Source organism: Podarcis pityusensis (genome assembly GCF_964106645.2).
Source record: "Podarcis pityusensis genome assembly, chromosome: 14".
In the NCBI taxonomy this organism is placed as follows: domain Eukaryota; kingdom Metazoa; phylum Chordata; class Lepidosauria; order Squamata; family Lacertidae; genus Podarcis; species Podarcis pityusensis.
In genome coordinates this window covers 46,388,252-46,410,711 of record NC_138039.1, presented here as the reverse complement: position 1 = coordinate 46,410,711, position 22,460 = coordinate 46,388,252, and the positions used below count along the sequence as shown (strand labels likewise).

Below are 22,460 nucleotides of genomic sequence, written 5' to 3'. Positions count from 1 at the left end.
TGTCTTATACACGGAAAAATATGGTATTTGCAGCACCAGAAAAAAAACCATGCCTCTGCTTGGCTTCACTGTCATCCGCCCCACACCTCACAGGTTTGCACACGGACTCCCCTGTATGACTCAGTTCCCTGCCCACCCCCATGCCAGAGGTCAGGTGAGTAGGAGGGACTTCCTGTGCTGGCCAGTTCATTTCCTGCCCATCGTTCTCCCTCCATCCTCAAACACGCCTTCACCCCTGGCTTCCCCATCTTGCACACCTTCCCTCTCTCTGTAGCTAGATTTAAGGGGAGGGGCTGTCGCTCAGTGGCAGAGCATCTGCCCTGGGTTCAATCCCTAACATCTCCAGGTAGGGCAGGGAGCGACACCCTGTCTGAAACCCCAGAGAGCCACTGCCAGCCAGTGTACACAATACTGAGCTTGATGGACCAACCGCCTCAGGCAGCTTTCTATGCTCCGATGCTCTTGTCCAGCTCTTTCCAATAGTCTCGGGTCTCTGTCCTCCATTTTGACTCCTAATCTAAGTTGCACCAACCACACCCACACACCCAGGCCTTGTCCTCCTCGGTCAGCTGCTGCCTGGCCTGAGCTGCAGGCATGCTCATTCGCTTGCCCCCACCCACCCAAAACACCTTGAACTGTCAGCTCCCCGCAATTTCACATCCGTACCAGGAAAAAGAAAATCAAGCATCTCTTGCACGCACGCATCAGACAAACACTGTCCCTTGACATGCTGGATGCAGACAGACACAGGAGGCATGGGCTTTAGTCCTGCTGGGCAACCCCCCGCCTTGCTGATTGGGACACCCCAAGATGTGCAGGCTAGCATCTCTTCCCCCTTTCCACCCTGCCCCCTCTCCCGAAACCCAACTCCGCCCAAATACCTGCCAAAGACAACTCTCACCCCCCCCACCCAAAAAAAGCCAATCGGTGCTCCTGAATGTGTTGGCGACAGTCCCACCCCCCTGGTCTTTTCAGAAACAGACCCCCAGAGACGCCAGCCACATTTGCTGTCAGCCTCTCCAGTTCAACCCTCCACAGCTCCCAAAATGGATACAGTCCTCTAGGGAGGGGCTGTGCCATCTGGCAGGTCCAATGCCCGGGAACAGGGCAAGGGGGCTTGAGTGGCAGACAGCCCCCCTCCTGGGGAGGGGAAAGAGGTTGGGTCCGCCGGCTCAGCTTGATTCCAGACAAAGGCCAGAGAGAGAGTGGGAGAGAGAGAGAGGAGATCCAGACAAAGGGAGGGGTAAAATAAAAAAAGGGGGAGGAAAGAGAAGACTCAGCCTACCTCGATGCAGAGGAACTTGGAGCCGGCTGGCATCCAAATCAGGGGCACCCGGCTGGCAGTGGGGACCATGAGCTGGGGCAGCTGCATGGTCCCCAGCTCCTTCGGCTGCCACTGCCGCTTTTCGGAGTCGGCGAGGAAGCAGAGGCACATAGGCATACACACACACAAGCAGGCACTCTCTCTCTTTCTCTCTCTCTCTCACACACACATAGAGAGCTGGCTGTGCTGCTGAATACATCACAGTGTCAGCCACTGGCAGGGCTGGGGGAGGGGTGGGCGTGGGGAAAACAGCTCCCAGCCTTGCCAAGGAAAGAAAGTGCAGCTGGCTTGGTGGATGGAATGAAATGTTTCAGTCTCTTTCTTTCTCCCTCTTCTCTCTCTCTCAATGCCCCCCCCGATTGCCACCTCTTTGCAGACCCCTCGCCAGTCACCAACATCCCCATCCCTGAGTTGTGGTGCATAAGAGGAGGAGGAAGAGAGAGAGAGAAAGAGAAAGAGAGAGAGAGAGAGAGAGAGCTCACCCAGAGGTAAAAAGGGCTCGTTGTGGCCTTGAGTAAGCTTCAACGGACTTGCCAGCCCCCCTTTTCCCTACTATGCTCCCCCAAAATTTGGCACCGAGGAAATCTAGGTTCTGCAGGCAAAATAAACCATGCCCATATTAAGCATTCACGCATGCTTTCTTTTAAAAAGGAGGAATAATCAGTTGGCATCCGTCTGTCTTGAGAGAAGAATATACAGAAGTAGAATGAAGAATTTGGGGTTTATTTTTTTTTAGGAAATTCTGCATTGGCAGATGGGGAGTGAGGGGATAGAGACTGAGGTTAGACTGCAAGGGTGGTGAAGGAAGGATGGAGAAGAAAAAACTTGGTTGTGTGATGAGGAGTCAGACAAAGCATGCATAACTCCATCCATGGATTACTAAACAGAGCTATATTTGGCAGCACATAACAATCAAAATTATATTTCCCCCCCATGAGGACTAGCTACTTGAATTTTCAGAGAGGGGAAGAATCTTTGTCCCCCGGTCTGGGAATATGTCATACCAGAAACATTTTTTTTTTTGTATGCTTCACTAAATGGCAGTATGTTTGGCAGCAGGTAAAATGTAAAAGGTAACGGTAAAAGTAAAATGTAAAAAGGTAAAGGTATAATGTTTTGTATGTTTTCTTCAAGAAACTTGAGGACTAGCTACTTCGGTTTTATTAGGGGGGAGGGGGAAATCTGTTTTTCCTCTCAGAATCTCATACCAGAAGCAAAATTCTGCCATTGCACTGTGAGCTCGCAGACATGCAAGATGTACACTACCCAAAGTGCCTTCAAAAGGGCTCATCCTCAGCTGATCTTAGAAACCACAGTCCAAAGTCTTAGAAACCACAGTCCAATGAAAGGCCAGGAGGTGCCCTAGTGCATATGCAAGAGCTTTGTAGATTGAAAGCAGCCAATGAAGACCTTGGAATACCAGCAAAATATGCAGTCCATGACCCATCCGTAGAAGGAGAGTGACTGCTGTTCCAGACTACTGTATATTAATTATTATTGGCAATAGAAGGATCAATTGACACTCCCCAGAAGATTCATAGCATATAAAGAGCAAAATAAATGTTTCCTGCAAGAAAGAAAGAAAGAAAGAAAGAAAGAAAGAAAGAAAGAAAGAAAGCGGAAGGAATTGAATTAGCATCCCTCATGTGAATCTCGTTCCTTCTCAATTTCAACATTTACCTTTGATGGAAGTTCCTGCTCATAGTCTGAATTTGTCCTTCCCATCCCCTTAATGTACTGACAATGCTCTACTTAGCTTGTCCAATTTTGAGCCAGGGTTCTCTATAACTCAGCTTGGGGAGGTGTGTTCAGTGCCCATAAGTGGAAACAAAAAAGGCCACTGGGCATGTGCAGAGTTAATTCATTCTCATCGCTAACTCACACTTCTGGGATATGGAAGACAGGCTTCATGGTAAAAACTGGGTTTGACAAACCCACTCCAGATTAGTTATTGGTAGCTAATATCCATGACAGCTAAACAGCCTCCATGTTCAGAGGCACTGAACCCTTAAATATGAAATTGCAAGGGATAGTTGCTACTTACATGGCCTCTTTGTAGACTCTCAAGAGGCATCTGACCACTGTGGGAAATGAGATACTGGCCTAAATCAGCATTTAGTCTGATCCAACAGGACTCTTCTAATCCCACTTCCACTTAATTAGAGTATGGTGACTCTATGGTCCTCCATATGTTGAACTCACCCCTGTCAGCATGACCAAAAACTGAGAAATTTTGGTTCAGCCCTACTGCGGAGTAAGCACAACAGAACACAAGGCAAATATGCATAGGCTTTCACTGCATATACAGACTTTAGCTTGAGACTCTGGGTTGGTTCACACAAAATGACAAATCACTATTTGCTATTACATGAGCAATGCATGGAATCACTTTCTTGCTCCTTTCGTCCCTTGCACAAAGTAATTAACTTCATTTCTGCCTAGATTAGAGGAAATCATAGCTTATCATTATGTCAAGACGGACAAACCATGGTGTATGCTCGCTCTCTGTGCCAGAGTTGGAAACCTTGGTTTGACATGCAGACTGAGTCCCTGTGGCACATATTGGACTCCAGAATTCTCTTTTTCTATACCTGTAATAGCCATACATTTTCTTGCCTCTAGAGGCCACTTCTCCCACAGGAAATAAAAGCCTGTATGTGGCTTGATTTAAATATAAACAAGATTTTTAATAGTTCTTCGCTATGAGCTGGTAGAGAGTCCAGCCACGTCTGTCTCTGGCAGAAATTCTCCACCCCTCTTGAGTTCCTCATGCACTTCTATATATTATTGGCATTGCAGGTGCCAACATCTGGATCTCATTGGTGCTTGGATGGAAGATGACCTGAGAACTCATAAGCACACAACATGATGGAAGAAAACTGAGGGGTAAACAGAATGCCAGCTTTTAAATGGGTATTTTTGTACTGCTCACAACAGTTCCTTAGATTTCCAAAGTTTGAGGAACCCTGATATAATACATACTTGTTTTCTAAAGCTTTTGGGGGAATATAAGGTGTTACTCTAGTTTTAATTGATGTTTGGTCTTAGATTGCTTGATTGGGTGCTGTTTGATCCATAATGGTTTTATTTTTTTTACGGTTGATCTTTTTGTTTGTGTATTTTTTCTCATCTTACTTTGGCAGCTTTCAGCCTGTGTAGTAATAATAATTAACTGAAGTAATAATAATAAATTCATTCCTACTCTGTTCCCTGGCTCTCTTACATTTGCAGCTAAATTCTTGCCTACTGAAGTAGTCAATAGCCTGGAGAATCTTTAACTTCAAATAACTTAAAATACTTATATACCACCTCTTATTAAAATAATGTCAAGGCAGTATATTATTCAACTAGACTCAGCCAGCTAGAGTTGCTTGCAGTGCTGCTGAGAATGTTGGCCCCAAAGTGACCACTGAGAGAGGATTGGAGCCTATCTGAGATAACTTGGATCAGTTCTCCCCCACCTAATGTGGAGCTGTCTCTAATGCATTGGGGGGTGGCGGCGAACCTCATGTGACCCTTAAGGACCAAATGTGTCAGGATGCTGTCAGCAGCTCCCAGCTGTTGCCCAGGAAATTATAAAGACAAGGGAAGGTTTCTAACCATCCTTTTTTATTTAGTATTTACAGAGAGAGGCTATAGAACCCAGCCTCTTGGATAATGGCATTGTTCCGTGTGAATCTCCACCTCCTCCCGTCTCTCCCACTTCCTCATTCATCACTTCTACGGGTGCTGCTAGGTGCCCTCTGTCTTTGAGCTCTTTGCTCTCCTACTTTCAAGGCTCGCCGGGTTCTGGAAGATGGAGGGTCTGGAATGCTTTCTAAAGACACCATGTCCGTCAGCTGCCACCCCTCTGCTGCTTCCTCCTCATCCTTCTCCTCCTCTCCCATGATTTCCCAACTTTTCTCCTCATCTGCCTCTGAGCTGCACCTCCCTCAACCCCCTGTTATAAATCAAAGCTGTCTTCCTTTTCCTCCTCCCTGGAAGGGTCAAGCTGGGAAGGCGGTCTCCACCATTCCTCCTCTGCCCAGGCCCTGACACTATCTGAGATCACTTTGGCCAGTTCTCCCCCACCCAATGTGGAGCTGTCCCTAATGCATGGGGGCAAAACCTCATGTGACCCTTAAGGACCAAATGTGGCCCTTAAGGGCTCTCCAGCTCTTGGGACTCTCTCTAGCCACCCTACTTCTCCCTCAGCCACTTGGATCGGTGAGGCCATAGCTTCCCTCCATAGCTTTGCCCCCTCCTCGGCTGGAATGTTTCCTTAAACTCCTATCAGACTTGCCATGGGGTGCCCAGGTCAAATGTGCAATGCCCCCCCCCCAATCACCCTCACAAGCTGGCGCCTCTGCCTGGGTGAGGGATAGAAAGCACTGTGTGAGTGTGTTTAGAGAGAAACTAGCCTGCTGTGCAAAGGTAAGGTTGACTATCATTGCCCCACCCACATTTGCCTCTGGACCCACCCACCACTCGCATATGGTCCCCAGGCAGTTGCCCAGAAAAGGATGGAGCCTTGGGCTGAACAATTTTTCCACCCCTCCCCTACTGGGCGATGCAGAAGCAGTAAATCCTGTTCCTTTCTAACTTCTCTCCTCCACAGCCAAGAATCCTTCGGCTCCGTGCTTCCTCTCAGTGACGGTTTTATGTATAAGCTAAACAAGTTATAGCTTAGGGCCCCACTCTCTTGGGGGCCCTCAAAAAAATTAAAGGAAAAAAACACCTGGATGTACATTTCCAAAATATAAGATAAAAAACAAATAAAATAAAACGTACATACAGCAACAGTGTTTTGTGTTGTGTAGGCTCCTATGATGCAAGAAATGGACCCCGCCTGCTAACCTAAAATATCACTGGTTTGCTCATTTCTACATCAATTACTTTGATAAAACACATATTTCGTTATGTGCAAATGGCTTTAGATACCTATTAGGTCCATAAATTACCATATAGCAGCCTTTCTCAACCTGTGGGTCCCCAGATGTTGTAGAACTACAACTCCCATCGCCCCTAGCTAACAAGGCCAGAGCTCAGGAATGATGGGAGTTGCAGTCCAACAACAGCTGGGGACCCACAGGTTGAGAACTGCTGCCATATAGCATATATTCAATACAAAAAACAGTGACAATTTGTTGTTGACATAGGACAGCTGGACATATAAAGGGCCCCATTACCTTTGGTAGCTTACGGCCTCATCAAACCTAAATCCAGCCCTGCTTCCTTCTCCACCACCATGTGAACTCCATGTCAACTTTTGGACTGTGCCTCTTATTTTTAGCCTCCATCACTTTAAAAATAAATAAACAAACAGATGCCAAGTTATACAATTTAACACACTTAACATGCCATACATTTCCCCCTCTCCAATGACTTTAATGGTTTTGGTTGATCAAGCTGCCTGAAGTTAACTCTGGTTCCTACTCACAGAAATCTCTGGGAAAGATGTCCAGATTTAATTTCTGCCAATGCTCTCTGCCTTTATGACATCGATGTAAAGGCAGCACCATCCATTCATTGAAATCCATGCTCCATACAGCCATTGCCAACAGGCACTGATGTATCATAGTGCAGAACGTTGTAAAGGTTTGGTGTGGAGTCAGCAGCGCAGTTTCCGAGCAATAACTCCCTCCACCAATCTTCACATGAAATTTATGGCTATCAAGGATATAACTCTTGCCTGTGCATGCAGGCAGATTCTGAGTCTGAATACAATGGTGTCAGCAAGGTATTTGCTTTGCAACGTGGTGGCTAATGGAGGTCGATCAAATTCAAACACGGATGTGCAAATCTGCCACGGGGAGCAAGAGCTCTTCTCTTTGGGGAGAATACAGGTGTTGGGTCTGGGCTGTGAAGAAGCAGCCTCGGGAGAGTCAAAAGCTGATGGCTAGGATCTGTGGGGCCAGCTAGTAGTGAGGACCAAGAAGTAAGTCAGAAGCACAAGGAAACCAGGTTAAGAAGCAATGGTCAAAGACTTAAGGGCAGTGAAATGAAGGGTTAAGGACAAACCAAGGAGCAAGCCAGGCATCTGTACCAAAGACCAAGGACACACCAGAGCTCAAGAAGACCTCATTGCTCAAGGAAGGCTCAAATTGAATGGGAAGACCTTTTATATTTCTTCCTATCCAGGAGGATGCAATGGCTTCAGCCCAGGGACTGAGGGTACTGAACTGTGAAGTTGTCACCGGCAGTTCAGTGCTTCACCAGATGGGGAAGTTGCAAACAGATCCAGCTGTTCCTGACACAGCAAGGGGTGGGTTCGATGCAATGGAGGCATCTTATCCATCATGGCTTTTTAAAAAGTAGATCCATAAATAAAAGCTTCGTCAGTTTTTTTGGGTTATGATTGCTAAATGGGATCAAGAGCAATACACTTCTGGATTTAGATGCTGGCCACAGAAAAAAAATCAAGGGAGTGCTGTTGCATTTATTGCCCAAAAAGAAGACACTGATCTGTGATAATGATGAAAACAATGACACAATAAAATGGCTATATACTGATTTATATGCATAGATGCAATGTTTGAAATAATCACTGTAATTTAAATGGAAATACGATACATTTCACCATAGCACTGAAGACTGATCAGGCAACCTGCCTGCTGTCCAACTGCTGACTGCTGATGGGCCTATCCTGCTTTTTCTTCTTATGGTTCTTGAACCAGGCAGCCTTTCCAATGGAAACAACTGGTGTCCTCCAGACGTTCTTGGACTTCACCTCGCATCAGTCCCAGCCAGCCAATCATCAGGGATGATGGGCATTGTAGTCCAACATCACCTGGAGAGCACCATGTTGGATGCCTCTAAAATAGGAGGATGCCTTCCAATAGAGGACTGTCCTCTGTCAAGTAACACACATGCCCAATCTAGCCCTGGGGAGGCTTTCCAGAGGCACTTGCCATGAACAAAACAAACAAAACAAATCAGCTGTTTGCTCCCATGGGGCTCTTAGGCACTTAACTTGCTGTTGACTCTGGAACTGTGCGACAGACATGGCTTGGTTACTCAGTGGGTGCATCCAGACATGAGGATTATTGCATTCATTTTCCTGGTCATAATACTAGTGCTTCTCTCCCAGTTTCTCACATTCCTCTTACACTACATTACCCAGAATTCCCTAGGAAGAGGAATCAATTGTCCATCTCTTCTGGGAACTGTAGTCCTAGGAGAAGAACAGGGAGTCTCCTAGCAACTCTCAGCACCCTTAAGGAACTACAGCCCTCAGATTCTTTCTTTTTTTGGGGGGGGGGGAAGCTATGACTGCTTAAAATAGTATTGTAGCACTTTAAATGCTTCGTGTAAATCTGATTCAGTGTGAGGCAGTTTCCCATGTTCCTATTTACTTCAAGAATGTACTATCCTGCCTTTCAGCTCCACAACTCCCAGGGTAACTGGCAGTGGAGAACTGGGCAAAACCCCCACAATCACTCCAAAAGAACAATATAAATTTGATGTAAATGGCAGACCAGAAAAGCAAATCTGATAGATGGGTAGATAGATAGATGATTGAGAGAGAGAGAGAGAGAGAGAGAGAGAGAGAGATAAAACCAGACATTAAAAACAGTAACAATTATTATCATTCAGCCAGGCTTTTAAATAATTTTTAAAGCCTGGCTAAATGATAATAATGTTTACTGTTATTAATATTAGGCAGCCAGACCTTTGTTGTACTGTTGTCGCCACCTGCAAAAAATGTATTTCATTCAGGCAAGGCCACCCAGATATATAATTTGACTCTGCATATTTGTTTTTAAAATGGTTCGTTTTATCTATATTTTGATAATTATATTTAGTTGACTTGCTTTTAAAGTCTGTTGCTTTTGTGTTTTTCTTAGGAATATTTTATGTAAATTTCTTAAAGGTTTTCCCCCCTTTCAATTAAGTGGTGCAAGCTATTGAAAATGAGGGCAGATCCTAGCTCAGTGGTAGACCATTCCATGGTCTTAACTATGTGCTGTGTGAATCAGTACTTTCTTTTCTCTAACCTGAATCTTCAGCTTCCTTGAAAGAGTTTGTGTGTGATGAGAGAGAGACAGAGAGAGAGAGAGGGTGTGTCATGTCAGCAAGGAGGTCACTGAAGACCAATGTTCCAAAACAGCCTTCTCCAAGTTGGTGCCCTCCAGATGTTTTGCACTCTAACTACCATCAATCAGCCCCAACCACCATGGGCAATGGTCAGAGGTCAGAGCAAAACTTGTGGCAGGCACAACCGTAGGGGAAGCCTTCTCTAAAACATTATTTTCTGTGTGAGACCCTCTTCCCCCCAACCTCATAGCCCATGCTTTTTATTTACATATTTAAATATAAATATATGTGCATGATTTAAAACATCAATAAATACCGACTGGTTCAAAAAGAAAATTCATGTTAAAAGGAACTGTCTAAACAGTGCGGTTTTCAAAAGATGTCTGAAAGAAGGGAGGGTTGGTTCCTGAAAAACCTCAACCTGCAGGGAGTTCCACAGGATACACTAAAAACTTGGTCCCTAGTGAAGGCCAAATGAACCTCAAGGGCATGAGGAACAACTGAAATCAGCCTCAGCCAAACAACTGCAGCTATTCTCCTCATCATGGTGGTAAGATATTTTAAACTCCCATTCAGATGGCTTAAAGACACGCTAATGAATGCCGTCTCTGTCTTCTTGTAAAGGAACAATTTGCACTTGGGGACCTTTGGAGGATATAAAGAAACAGGGGGAAGCAGGCCACTCCATAGCCAAGATCCTTACTTAGCTGCGGCCTGACGCCAAAGCATACTTAACATAATGATTAATCTGGCTCGGATGATGGCGATGATTATGCATGCTCTCAGTTTCCAAGGATACTAGTGGGGAATTTCATCCGAATCTTTATTTTAGAAACTGCCTGGGTGGGTTAAAGCTGTCTGCGCCGCTCTGGACATGTGCAGCAGTGATTCTGGCTTCTCTGAGGGTGCTTCTGTGTGGGGTGCTCTCTCTGGGGGCGTATGTCCAGTGTGCCTGATCCCCTCAAACTGACATGGCAGGCATGGGGTGTCATGGGCAGAGCAGACAGGATCCATGCTAGGAAGGAGCCATGCATGGGCTTGAAACCCAACGTCACCTTTGTCTGGAGTGCAGCTCTTTATAATTTTGGCTTTGCTCCAGAGCATAGAGCCCAAAGGGTTGGATGCTGTGCTGGAGACACATCTTAAGAAAGCTCCTGCAGAGGGATGGGGGAGAGGTTTATTTTCGTTAGGGTTTTCATGAGAACTTACCTATCTTGCAGTTTCCAAAACAATATGCAAACTGAAACGCAGCTATGCTTTCAAATTTTCACTCCTCCAAATTTTGCGAGGCAGTTCTCCAACCAAGAGAAAGTGCATATTAGTGGGGAAAGTAGGCACTAAAATGCATACAGGAGTTAAAATAATGTATCAAAATGCATTCTATTAGGGGAAATTGCTTTGCAAAAATGTGTGTTTCCACTGAAACGCTGACAATTTCTCCAGTCGCAAATTGATGCAGGAATGTGGAGAACTGAACTTAAATACTAGAAAAATGAGAGACTGAGAGAAACCAAAGCTGACAGATTCATCTATCCCTAGCCTGTTAACAGATCTGTGAATGTACAATATATGATTGATTGATATCCCTAGCCTGCATCCATGTCAATGCTGCCTAAAGATGGAATGAAATGCTTCAAAAATCCATATCGGGGCCAGATAAAGCTCAGACGTTCTTCTGAGACCAGCAGGTGCTATAGTGCTTTTGAATGTAGGCATGATCCTGCTCAGCAATCTGCATCTAAAAACTAAAAAAAATCTGATTTTGCTAAATGCAATAACCTGGTAATTCCAATACTTTACCCTCCATTTCCCAAAAAACCTTCAATGCTGCAGCATCCATAACTCAAAACCTTGCTTCACAAGATTCATATTTTGGGGTGTATGTGGCACAGTTAGTGACTGTGCCATGTGCCAGCCCCGCACTCCAACCTGGGGGATTGTGGTTGTCCTATCATCCAGCCCTTGGGTCTGCGACTGCTGCTATTGAATGCCAGGTCAGCTCTGAATAAGATTTCCCTCATCCATGCTCTGATTGTGGATGAGGAGGAGGATCTGGTTTGCATCACTGAGACCTCGGTGGGTGAGCAGAATGGACTTGGTCACACCCAGCTGTGCCCACCTAGGCTTTCGGTGTAGCATCAGGGCAGACTTAAGGGTTGGTGGGGAGGAGTTGCTATGGTCTATAGAAATCCCATCTCTCTCTCTCTCTCTCCTGACTCTCTTTCCGACTGAGCGGGGATCTAAAGTGTTTGTTCCTGGCGATGGGTAATGGGGACAGATTAGAGATTCTGCTGGTTTATCACCCACCTCGCTGCCAAGCAGTCTCCTCACCTGAATTGAGAGCTCTGGTCTTGGAGGCGGTATTGAGGACTATCAGACAGCTGGCTTAGGGAGACTTCAACATCCAGGCCAAGGAGTCTGGCTCTAGAATGGCTCAGAACTTCATGACTACTACGACAACTATGAGGCTGTCCCAACATGTCATCGGCACTGACTATCAATTAGTTCCCAGGCCCAATTCAAAGTGCTAACTTTGACCTAAGAAGGTAAAAGTAAAGGACCCCTGACAGTTAAGTCCAGTCACGAATGACTCTGGGGTTGTGGCACCCATCTTGCTTTACTAGCTGAGGGAGCTGACGTTTGTCCGCAGACAGTTTTTCTGGGTCATGTGGCCAGCATGACTAAGCTGCTTCTGGCGAAACCAGAGCAGCACACGGAAACACCATTTACCTTCCCGCCGGAGCGGTACCTATTTATCTACTTGCACTTTGACCTGCTTTCAAACTGCTAGGTGGGCAGGAGCAGGGACCAAACAATGGGAGCTCACCCCGTCGCGGGGATTTGAACCGCTGACCTTCTGATCAGCAAGCCCTAGGCTCAGTGGTTTAGACCACAGCGCCACCCTTAAATGGCTCAAGACTACAATAACTCAAGGGTCGCCTCTCCCCATATAAACCAACCTGGAGCTTGTGATCATCATCTGAAGCCCTTCTTTGTGTGCCCCCCTCCGGAGCACTCGCTGGTCCAACTTGTCCCAACTTGTGACACCAGACCAACCTTGGCAACCTTTGATGCTAATCCTGCATGTGTGCACCAGGTCTCATGGTGCTTAAATCAGAGGTGGGGAACCCGTATATCTGCCCTGCTGTTGGACTACAAATGCATCCTTGACCATGGACCATGCTGGCTGGGGCTGATGGGAGTGGTAGCCCAATGTCAGCTGGAGGGCCACAGGCTCCTAAACCCTGGCTTCAATGGAACATTCACCTAGAAGCCCCCATTTCAGTAAATCCTCACCTCTTTGATGAATTCTAGAAAACCATTTCATGGTTTTAATTCAATACAGTGAGTAGAAAGTGGGGGAAAGACAGCTTAAGAGCCATTTACATCTGCAACTGATTTTAATTTGTCACCAGAGTCCTCCTGCCTTGTATCCTATTAACACTTCAGTCATATGAGTGCAGAGCTAACATGGCAATGAGCAGGAAAGTGCAATGCTATTCTGTGCCCCTGAAATGAGATGGATGTCCGGGCTGGGGTCAGCGGAGAGAGAAACAGAGACTGACAGAGCAACCAATAGACAGGAGAACTACATTGGTTTTAATATAACCCAGCAGTGAATGTGTTCAGCAACAGAGCATAGGGAGGGCCACCTCTATGCTAGAGGCAAATGTCCACCAAATGTGCATTTGTGTACAGATAATCTGTTGGGACAGCCTTGCTTGCTGTTATGTAACCTCTCTGCATTGATCTTCAGGGGTTTAAAGCTCTTGATGTAACCATGAGCAGCAGTAGTAATAGTAATTTTGTATCAGTGGTGAAAGTACTGCCAGTTCCACACTTCCAAGTACACCTACACAGACACTTAGAGTAGGGAGGGATGGGATTGTGCAATGGTACCACATGTGTCCTTCAATGCTGCATGAAGGACAGCCACAGAGGTGAACCAGAAGCCATGGGACAAACATTAAGGAGCAAGCTATAATTCCAGACCAAAGCACAGCAAGGATTCAGGAACCCACCAGAGCTCAGGAATACCCTGTTGCTCAGGCAAGGCTCAGCTGTGACAGGCTGCCTCTCGCACTCCTTCCTGCCCAAAAATATCCAGTGTTTGGGCTGTCTGGGTGCTAGTCAGTCCAGGGCTTGAAGGTACTTCACTAAGAAGCTGCCACCTTAAGTTCAGAAGTTGACATGTAGGATCTGCACACAGATCCAGCAACATGTGACAGCTTTGATCAGAAGTAATACCAAACTATGGTTCAGTGTCCCGTGAACAAGCACTGGAACTGTGCACTCCCCTTAGCCTTTTTGACACAGCTACAAGGAGGAGACCGGGTGCTTTCATTTCCATCTTTAATTAACTACTGTCTGAATCCAAACTAGTTGGTCTAAACTATAGTTTTGGGAAGTGAGCCAACTTCAAACTACAATTTATAAAGTTGACTTGTTTCCCTAAACTGTAATTAAGAGTAACCATCATTTAGGGTGGCATTTCAGAGAGAAATGAAGAGAAGAGGTACTGTAAGGATGCTGTCAGCAGCTCCTGGCTGGTTGCCCAGGAAATTACAAAGACAAGGGGAAGTTTCTTACCGTCCTTTTTTATTTTAATCTTTATAGAGAGAGGCTTTAGAACCCAGCCTCTTGGATAATGGCATTCTCCCGAGTGAATCTCCACCCCTGTCTCTCCCACTTCCTCATTTGTCATTCTCATAATCTCCTCTACGGGTGCTGCTACGTGCCCTGTCTTTGAGCAATTTGCTCTCCTACTTTTAAGGCTTGCCAGGTTCTGAGAAATGGGTCTGGAATGCTTTCTAATGACGTGTCAGCCGGGTGTTGCTCTGGCTCTCCCATGATTTCCCAACTTTTCCCCTCATCGGCCTCTGAACTGCTACCTCCCTTAAACCCCTGTTGTCAATCTATATTGTCTTTCTCTTTCTCCTCCCTGGAAGGGTCAGGATGGGGAGGCAGTCTCCACCATTCCTCCTCTGCCCAGTCCCTGGCAGTTACAGTGCTAACTGATTTGCACTGTTTCATCGGAAGGGGGATTCTTGTGGTAGTGGCAAGCTAAGAAGCCTCTCCTCACAACTGCTCTCACCTTGAACCCGTTTCAGGGATCACTACCTGGTTTGTTTTGTGGGGGCAAGTTTGACCCTCCCCTCCTTTCAGTCCTGAACTTGGACAAACCTGTCAGGCTTTATGAATGAAAAAGTCAATGACTAGAGGATCAAAGTTAGTCTAGGGAGATCAAGGTTCAAATCTCCACCAGTAAAAAAGCTTGCTGAGTAACCATAGGCCAGCCACTCTAACCTACCTCACAGGGTTGTTGTGAGAACACAAAGGGTGGGAACTAAGTATACCACTGCAACCTGTAAGATGGGTAGGATACAATAAAAGGAATAGCATCTGTGCAGGCATGGACTGCAAGAAGATCAGACCTCTCCATTCTGAAGGAAATCAGCCCTGAGTGCTCACTGGAAGGACAGATCGTGAAGCTGAGGCTCCAATACTTTGGCCACCTCATGAGAAGAGAAGACTCCCTGGAAAAGACCCTGATGTTGGGAAAGATGGAGGGCACAAGGAGAAGGGGACGACAGAGGACGAGATGGTTGGACAGTGTTCTCGAAGCTACAGACATGAGTTTGACCAAACTGCGGGAGGCAGTGGAAGAAAGGAGTGCCTGGCGTGCTCTGGTCCATGGGGTCACGAAGAGTCAGACACGACTAAATGACTAAACAACAACAACAATTTATGAATAGGGAGGTAGCAAAAAGAGCATGCACTCTGAAAGTTTAAATCAGGGATAAGGAGCTTTTTTCAATCTGAGGGCCGCATTCTCTTCTGGACAACCTTCCAGGGGCCACATGCAAGTGGTGAGTGGGGCCAGAGCAGAAGTGGGCAGAGTATAGGATGTAAATATTGCCTTTGTACAGTAAGCTGCTTTCTACATACAGTGCATTCACAGACACCCTGTCTTTCCTCTAATTATTATTATTATTTGTTGCGTTTATATCTCACTTTTTCTCCATGGAGCTCAAGGTGGCTTACATGGTTCAATTTCCACCTCATTTAATCCCCGCAACAACTCTGTGAGGTAGATTAGCCTGAGAGGCAGTGGCCGGCCCAAAGTCACCCCGGTGAGCTTCATTGCTGAGTGGGGATTGAACCTGGGTTTCCCAGGTCTTAGTTCAACACTCTAACTCCAACATTGTCAGAGTTCAAGGATGCATTCCATCCAGGCACAGAGAGCCAAGGACAGCACAAAACAGGGCTTGTGAGGGGGTTGGTCTGAGAAGAGTCCCAAGGGCTTGAGGTTCTCCACTTCTGGTAGTAATCAAAACAGCCCAAGTCCCGAGGAAGCAAAATGAATTAAAAAAGCAAAAACACTGTCTAGTAATGTCTTGGAATGACAGAAAGACAGACAGACAGATGATGGATAGGCAGACAGAATTTCACTGTCCAAAGAGTGAGAAAATATGTGCAATAGAACTAACCATGAAACTCACTCCAGGTGCCCTTTAAATCCTATTAAATGGTTTGCATTTATAATCAGCAAACAATTGCTAGAGAGGCAAATGTGCCCTCTGCTCTAATTGTCTGTTTGTTCTTACAAGCCAGTGAAAAGCTTCAACTTCTCTACAGGAAGAGTAAGAAACTGTGGCTTGCTTAAGATGGGTTTCGATCCATGTCAAGTGGTTTTTGAACTCATAGGGATTTGGCTGGCAAAAAAGCAGAGCAAACCAACATATCCTTAAAACTCGAGTGAGTGAGACCTGACATCCCATTGCCTTTTTTGTGCCGATCCATGAAAATACTGCAATGCTCGACTGCAAGGCAGAGCAGAGACTTCTGGGAACTGTGAAGATGCCCATGGGATTGTCGCTGCATGAACTTACTTCAAACAGTGGATCTCCAGGTGTTTGCTTTAAACCATTTTTAATATGGTATTATTACAAGGCTGTAACCTTCCCTGAGACCTTTCGGTGAAGGGTGGGTAAGAAACCAAAATAATACAAACACTAATATTGTAGAAATACAGCTCCCATATTCTCTGACCAGCTGGTTGTGTGGGCAGGGGCTGATGGGAGTTGGAGTCCAGCAACATCAGGACCAAAGATTCCACATTCCTGACTAGGGCTGGGGGAGAAATCCAGCGCAATTCTCATTTAAAGGCAAGCTTTCCAAATTCACATTCTCTGAAGTAATATATGGACCAAAACACAGCCTTTGAAATTTGCATTTACTCGAATTTTGCTACGTAGCTTTCCAGCCAAGTAATGTGCACCAAAAAGCACATATTTGGACAAAATGGGCATACAAATACATATATCTATGAAAATAGCATGCAAAAATGCATTATATTAGGAGAACTGCTTGCAAAAAATGTGTATATTGGGTATTTTATTGCCTAGTAGGAGAAATTCACACTTTTAAAAAATGATAACTTTTTTTAAAAGAAGGATTTGCTAACTGATACAGAAATGTGAAGAATTGAACTTAAAATTGGAAAAATGAGAAACAGTCAGAAACCAAAACTGACATATTCCATACCCTCCAACATTTCTCCAGTGAAAATAGGGAACGTCCCATTCCATAATGATAATTTTACTATTTATACCCCACACTTCTTACTGGGCTGCCCCAGCCACTCTGGGCAGCTTCCAACATATATAAAAACATAATAAAACATTAAACATTTTTTTAAAAAACCTTCCCTATACAAGATTGCCTTCAGACAGCTCAAGGGTCAGACAACTCCATACCATCCAACATTTCTCCAGTGAAAATAGGGACAACCTAAGGAATAGTGGAACATTCCACAATCAAATCAGAAACTGGGACGGCTTCTCTAAATCAGGGACATCCCTGGAAAAAAGGGAAACTTGGAGGGTCTGGTATTCACTCATCATCAGTCCTGACTTTAGACGTCATGGGTGGCAGGCACCCCAGGACAAGTATAATAGAAAAAGTTAACTAGGATGCAGTGATGAACGAGCAACTCAAGCTCAAGAGCAAAGGCAAAGTCCTCACCTAATCCCTACTGCTTGTGGGCTGCAGGACCCATCCCCAAGCCCATGGCAGACCAACAGCCTGTTTTGCTCGCAAGTTGCAGTTGTGCAGTGGTTAGAGTGCCAGATGAGGGCAGAAGAGACCCAGATTCAAATCCCTCAGCCACAAGCTTTACAGGATGTCATGGACTGGCTGGATACAGAGGAGGAAGGAACCCTGTGGAGGAAGGCTCAGAGCAATGTGTATTCAGAGGGAGAAGGAGCAGACTGAGAGGAGGAGGTGCAAGCAACAGGAGAGGCTATATAGGGATAAGTCCATGAAGAATCTTATCATGGCACCTTGCAATGGAAAGGTATTTTCAAGAGAACCACAATGCAATATCCTGGAGCCCTCACTTATTTACATGTCATTTCCTGTCCTTCTATTGAATGTTATGCTACAGGGCAGATATCAAGATTCAATCCCCCCCCCCACTTGCTGTGTCCTTCAGCGAGTGACTGACTTGGGTGCATTGCTTGCTGACCTGCTTGGGCATTGTCCTTGCCCAGGAGATGGTCAGATGGAATGATGAATGCCTCACTCCCACTGTCTGGCCAAAGGCCTGCCCTGCTCTCGCCATCCTACTGAGTAATGTGAAACATCACTGTGGCATATGCATCAGAGCTGCTATCATTGTCCTTGGATATGTCATAGAGAGACCTTACAGAATGGGTACACTATCCTTAGCAATGCAACATAGGAACCTGCCTTATACTGAGTCAAACTACTGGGTCCATTTCGCTCAGTATTGTCTACACGGACAGGCAGTGGCTCTCCAGGTTTCAGACCGGGGGGGTGTCTTTTCAGGTTCTGCCTGGAGAGACCAGGGATTGAACCTGGGACCTAACTTTTAATGATAGACAATTATTTTCCTAGGGCATTTAGATTACAGTGATGGGGGGAGAGAGATTAAAAACTCTGTTTGTTTTTCATGTATACCTTCCCCTATGCACGTAACTGAAAAATCTCCATTGTATCTCAAAAAATCCATGGAAGTGGGAGATGACATTTTTGTCATCCTTGGTGGGAGATGACATTTTTCTTGTCCTGGGGCAAGAAGGTCCATAGTTCAATGGGAGAGTTCTGCAGGTAGAAGGCCCCATGCCCAACCTCCAAGTAGGGCTGGGTTTATGGTTCCTGTCACAAAACCTAGAGGGCTACTGCCAGTCAGTGTAGGAGGTTCTGAGCTGGCTGCACCAGTGGTCTGGCTCAAGGTAAGCTTCACATGTGCAGTGACATTCAAGAAGGGCAGCAGAGCCCAGTGGCAGAGCACTGGGATAGGTGAAGGCTGCAGCTTCCTATGGTTCACCATATGAGGCAGCCACACCTGGAGCCAGGTACCCCCAGTTCTAGGCCTGATGGCTCCAATCCTGACCAGTCCCCCTTCAGAAGCATCTACCAAGGCCAGGAGCAAAGGAGCTTGTGTTTCAGAGGACCATAACTCATCCGACACCAAGATGTCAGAGGATTTGTATTTATTTGTAATTTAAAACATTTCTACACTGCCCTGCATCGTATTAGAATTCAGGACAGTGTACAAAGCATTAAAACAAAATCAATAAAACATACAGACCAAAGACAAAAGCAACAGATAAAATCTCAACACAGACTCACACTCAAATGCCTGGGGAAATAACACACACAAAAATTTTCCTAGCACCTAAAGAATAGTCAGTAATACTGGTGCCAAGAGAACATTTTGGGGGACAGCATTCCATGACCTGGATGGTACCCTCTTTGAGGACAGCCTCAGTGCAGATGGGAGAGGCTTATGGATGAGGACCCGGAGGCAAGGAAGTGCAGGTCCCATCAAGCAGTCTTCCACAACCTTGTGATAGGTGTTTGGGGTTAAAGCTCCCACCAGGGCCTCCTAGCACAGCCAGAGCTGATGAGAAGCAAAAGCATCAGGAGGGCACCAGGATGGAGAAGGCTGCTCGACAGAAATTTCCCCGAAATTTCCAATGCAACCCTGGACTCACCTTTAGAGCCTCAGGATCCTGTCTTCCTCACCAGTGGTGCAATTTCACAATTTTAGACTTTGTTCTTAGTGGTCTTTGGTGGCAAAATGCAGCTCATCTGACCGGGTTGCCCAAAATGCCCCAGACTCGGGCTTGAATCTTGGTGCAGTTCAGTTAAAAAAGAATGCCAGAAAAATAGACTCAGTTGATCAGAATTTGCCATCTGTAAGATGAGAGGAAGCACTTGGGTTTAGGTGTCATCTGTAAACAAATGAACAGGACCTCCAACTAGATGAATCCTTGATTTTGCTATTAACATGTTCTGGTAGAAACAAGCACCTTTGCAGATTCTAATGAGACAGATGACCCTCACCTTTGCCTGGGCTATGTAATCCGCATTGTGGTCAATTATCTCCAAGCTTGGGTGAACAGTCATTATGCTTTCATAATCTCCCATTAGCAAGCAAAGGTTTGAATAAGAAGTCAAAGTCCATCCCATTAACCGTTCCAACCAGAGCTGGCCTTAGACCATTTTGTACCTGAACTCAAGTTGAGAATGAACACCCCTTCCCCATGCAATTTTAATGGCACTCAGGAACGTGTCATCCCTGGACTGAAGTTTTGTTTCCAGAAATAACTGCTCATGTCACTTTCTGGTATAGCAAGTTCTATTTCCAACTCATTAGTATGACCAAGATAGTATAATAGTTCTTCTCTGTGGTCACTGAAAGGGTCGATATGGCCCACACTAGATCCCACAGCATTTGGTTTCTATCGTTCAATTAATCAAATCTCAAGTTACAACCAGGCAAACTGGATGATCCTCTAGTGTAGGAATGGGGAACCTCTGGCCCTCCAGAAATTGTTAGATATAAATTCCCACCACCCGTCACAATTGACTTGCTGGAGTCCAACAACACTTGGAGGGCCACAGATTCCCAATCTCTGCTCTAGTATGACTTTCCCCAAAATGGTGCTCTCCTGATGCTTTGGACTACAACTCCCATCTGCGTCAGCCAGCATGGCCAATAGCCAGAGCTGATGAGAGTTGTACTCCAACAAACTCCAAGGGCACCAGATTGAGGAAGGCTACTCTAATGAGAACAGGACGTGGGTGGCGCTGTGGGTTAAACCACAGAGCCTAGGACTTGCCGATCAGAAGGTCGGCGGTTCGAATCCCTGCGACGGAGTGAGCTCCCGTTGCTCAGTCCCAGCTCCTGCCAACCTAGCAGTTCGAAAGCATGTCAAAGTGCAAGTAGATAAATAGGTACCGCTCCGGCGGGAAGGTAAACGGTGTTTCAGTGTGCTGCTCTGGTTCCCCTAACACCTCACACCCTGGGGCAAAAAATAAAATAATTCCATTTATTTTATTCTTTTATTTGAAGGTTACATACTCCTCTACTGCAGCAGATGGGTGCATGCATCTCCTGTTGCTGTTGTTTTTAAAAAGAACAGAACAGCTGCACATCTATATTTCCCACAGGAAAGTTACTCTCCCAGCCTCTATTATGCGTCGCTTGGATATCACGCTTTTGCATTTGGGCTTGCATGACTGCCCCAAGAGGCAAAAATGCCACTGGACTCTACAATGCAACTGAATGGGGGTTGCTGTCCATGGTACTGAAAGTGAACTAGTCATTTTGGGAATTGGGTGGATTGATGATCACTGTGAACGTACAAGTATCAGGATGATACATGTGACACAAATATTTTTTTAAAAATTCATGAAAGTAGACATTTCTTCAGTTAAGATGGAAGTTCTGATGTAATTTTTTAAAAGCACGAGGCCTTTCAAAAAAAAGCCCATAAATGCATTCATCTACTCATCTCTTAACCACATAATAAAATAAGAGTTTTACTGAATCAGTTAAAATGTCCAGCATTTCCATCTTACTGTTTCCCACAGCAGCCAGCCGGTTGCCTCTGAGAACCCCACATATTAAGGCAATAGCTCACTCCTCATTGCTCAAAAGAAAAATATTCTGTGACATGCTACCTCTGAATACAGACCTTTTGTGTAGCCATCATGACTAATAGCCATCCTCTATGAAGCCATTTAAAACCTTGTGGATCTCACATACTAATTTGGTATTAGGAGCACCAGAAGCTGCCTTATGCTGCATCAGACCATTGACTGGCAGTAGCTCTTCAAGATTTCAGAAATGACATCTTTCCCCAGCCCTACCTGGAGATGCCAGGGACTGAACCTTCATGCAAGGCAAGTGTTCTACCACCGAGCAACAGTCCTTTCCATATTGAAATTAATGGACCTCCACGGCTGATGCTGAGCTGTGGGCTCGCCAACTTTGTGCAGTCTTGGGGCCAACTGACTTCTGTCTCTTCCAAAAAAGAGAGGGGTTGTTTCATGGACCCTTGGCTGTGAGCATTCTAAGCCAGGTGTCCTGTTGTTCCAGGAAATATACAGAGCAGTCCAGCTGTTCACTAAACGGCTGTAATTACACACTCTCTCGGGGAGGAGGTCTCCACGTGACAGCTGATCCTTCTTCACACTTGGTTGTGATGCATGTGTCCTGTCAGGAAGCCGTTTTGCTTCTATCCTGGCTTCCTTCATTAGCTCCGCTCACGCTAACAAGCGACAGAAGTGGATAGCAGCAGGGTGGCCTCCATCTAATAACATCGGGCTAGGTCATAAAATCTTCCACTAACTGCACAGTGGGAGCAGCTGTGTGGGGATTACAGCAGGAATAAAGAGGGTGTTTGAGTTCACCAGGAAATAGTCGCATTTCTCTCTGCCCCCTTCCCCACAACCACGTCTGAAACTCTTGAGGAAACTTTTGTTGAGGTCGTAGCCAGAATCTTTTGGAAGCAAGCGTTAGAATTAGGTGTGTGGCTCCATTATAGAAGGCCAAGAGCTTACTAGGATCAACAAAAACATTTCAAAGGAGTGAATAAGCTTTCAGGTTCACCATAACTCTTCTTCAGGTTAGATGTTCAGCGAAACTGTGGGGAGGACAACACATACTGCCAGGTATACTGAAAAATCCCTCCCAAGCAGCTCCCTGAATCACAATGTTCCCAGACCTCACTGCATCTGGGAGGGGTCTTCGTCGGCACCTGCCCCTCCCCTGTGTCACTGTGTCTGCAACTACAAGGAC

At 45.7% G+C, this 22,460-nt stretch overlaps 1 protein-coding gene across 10 annotated transcripts in view; it reads right to left on the bottom strand.

The window, feature by feature from the left end:
* CELF6 (CUGBP Elav-like family member 6) overlaps positions 1-22,460 on the bottom strand; it is a 168,023-nt gene that overhangs the window by 92,767 nt on the left and 52,796 nt on the right. Inside the window, exon 1 of one of the 10 annotated variants that reach the window (XM_080980441.1) lies at positions 1,286-1,519. The exons of 8 other annotated variants lie outside the window; for them this stretch is intronic. In XM_080980441.1, coding sequence (XP_080836567.1) covers positions 1,286-1,441 — 156 coding nt within the window. In that variant the 5' untranslated portion in view covers positions 1,442-1,519. Of the gene's footprint in view, positions 1-1,285; positions 1,520-22,460 lie in introns of those variants that run through there. One more of the 10 variants, XM_080980440.1, reaches the window with a different exon arrangement.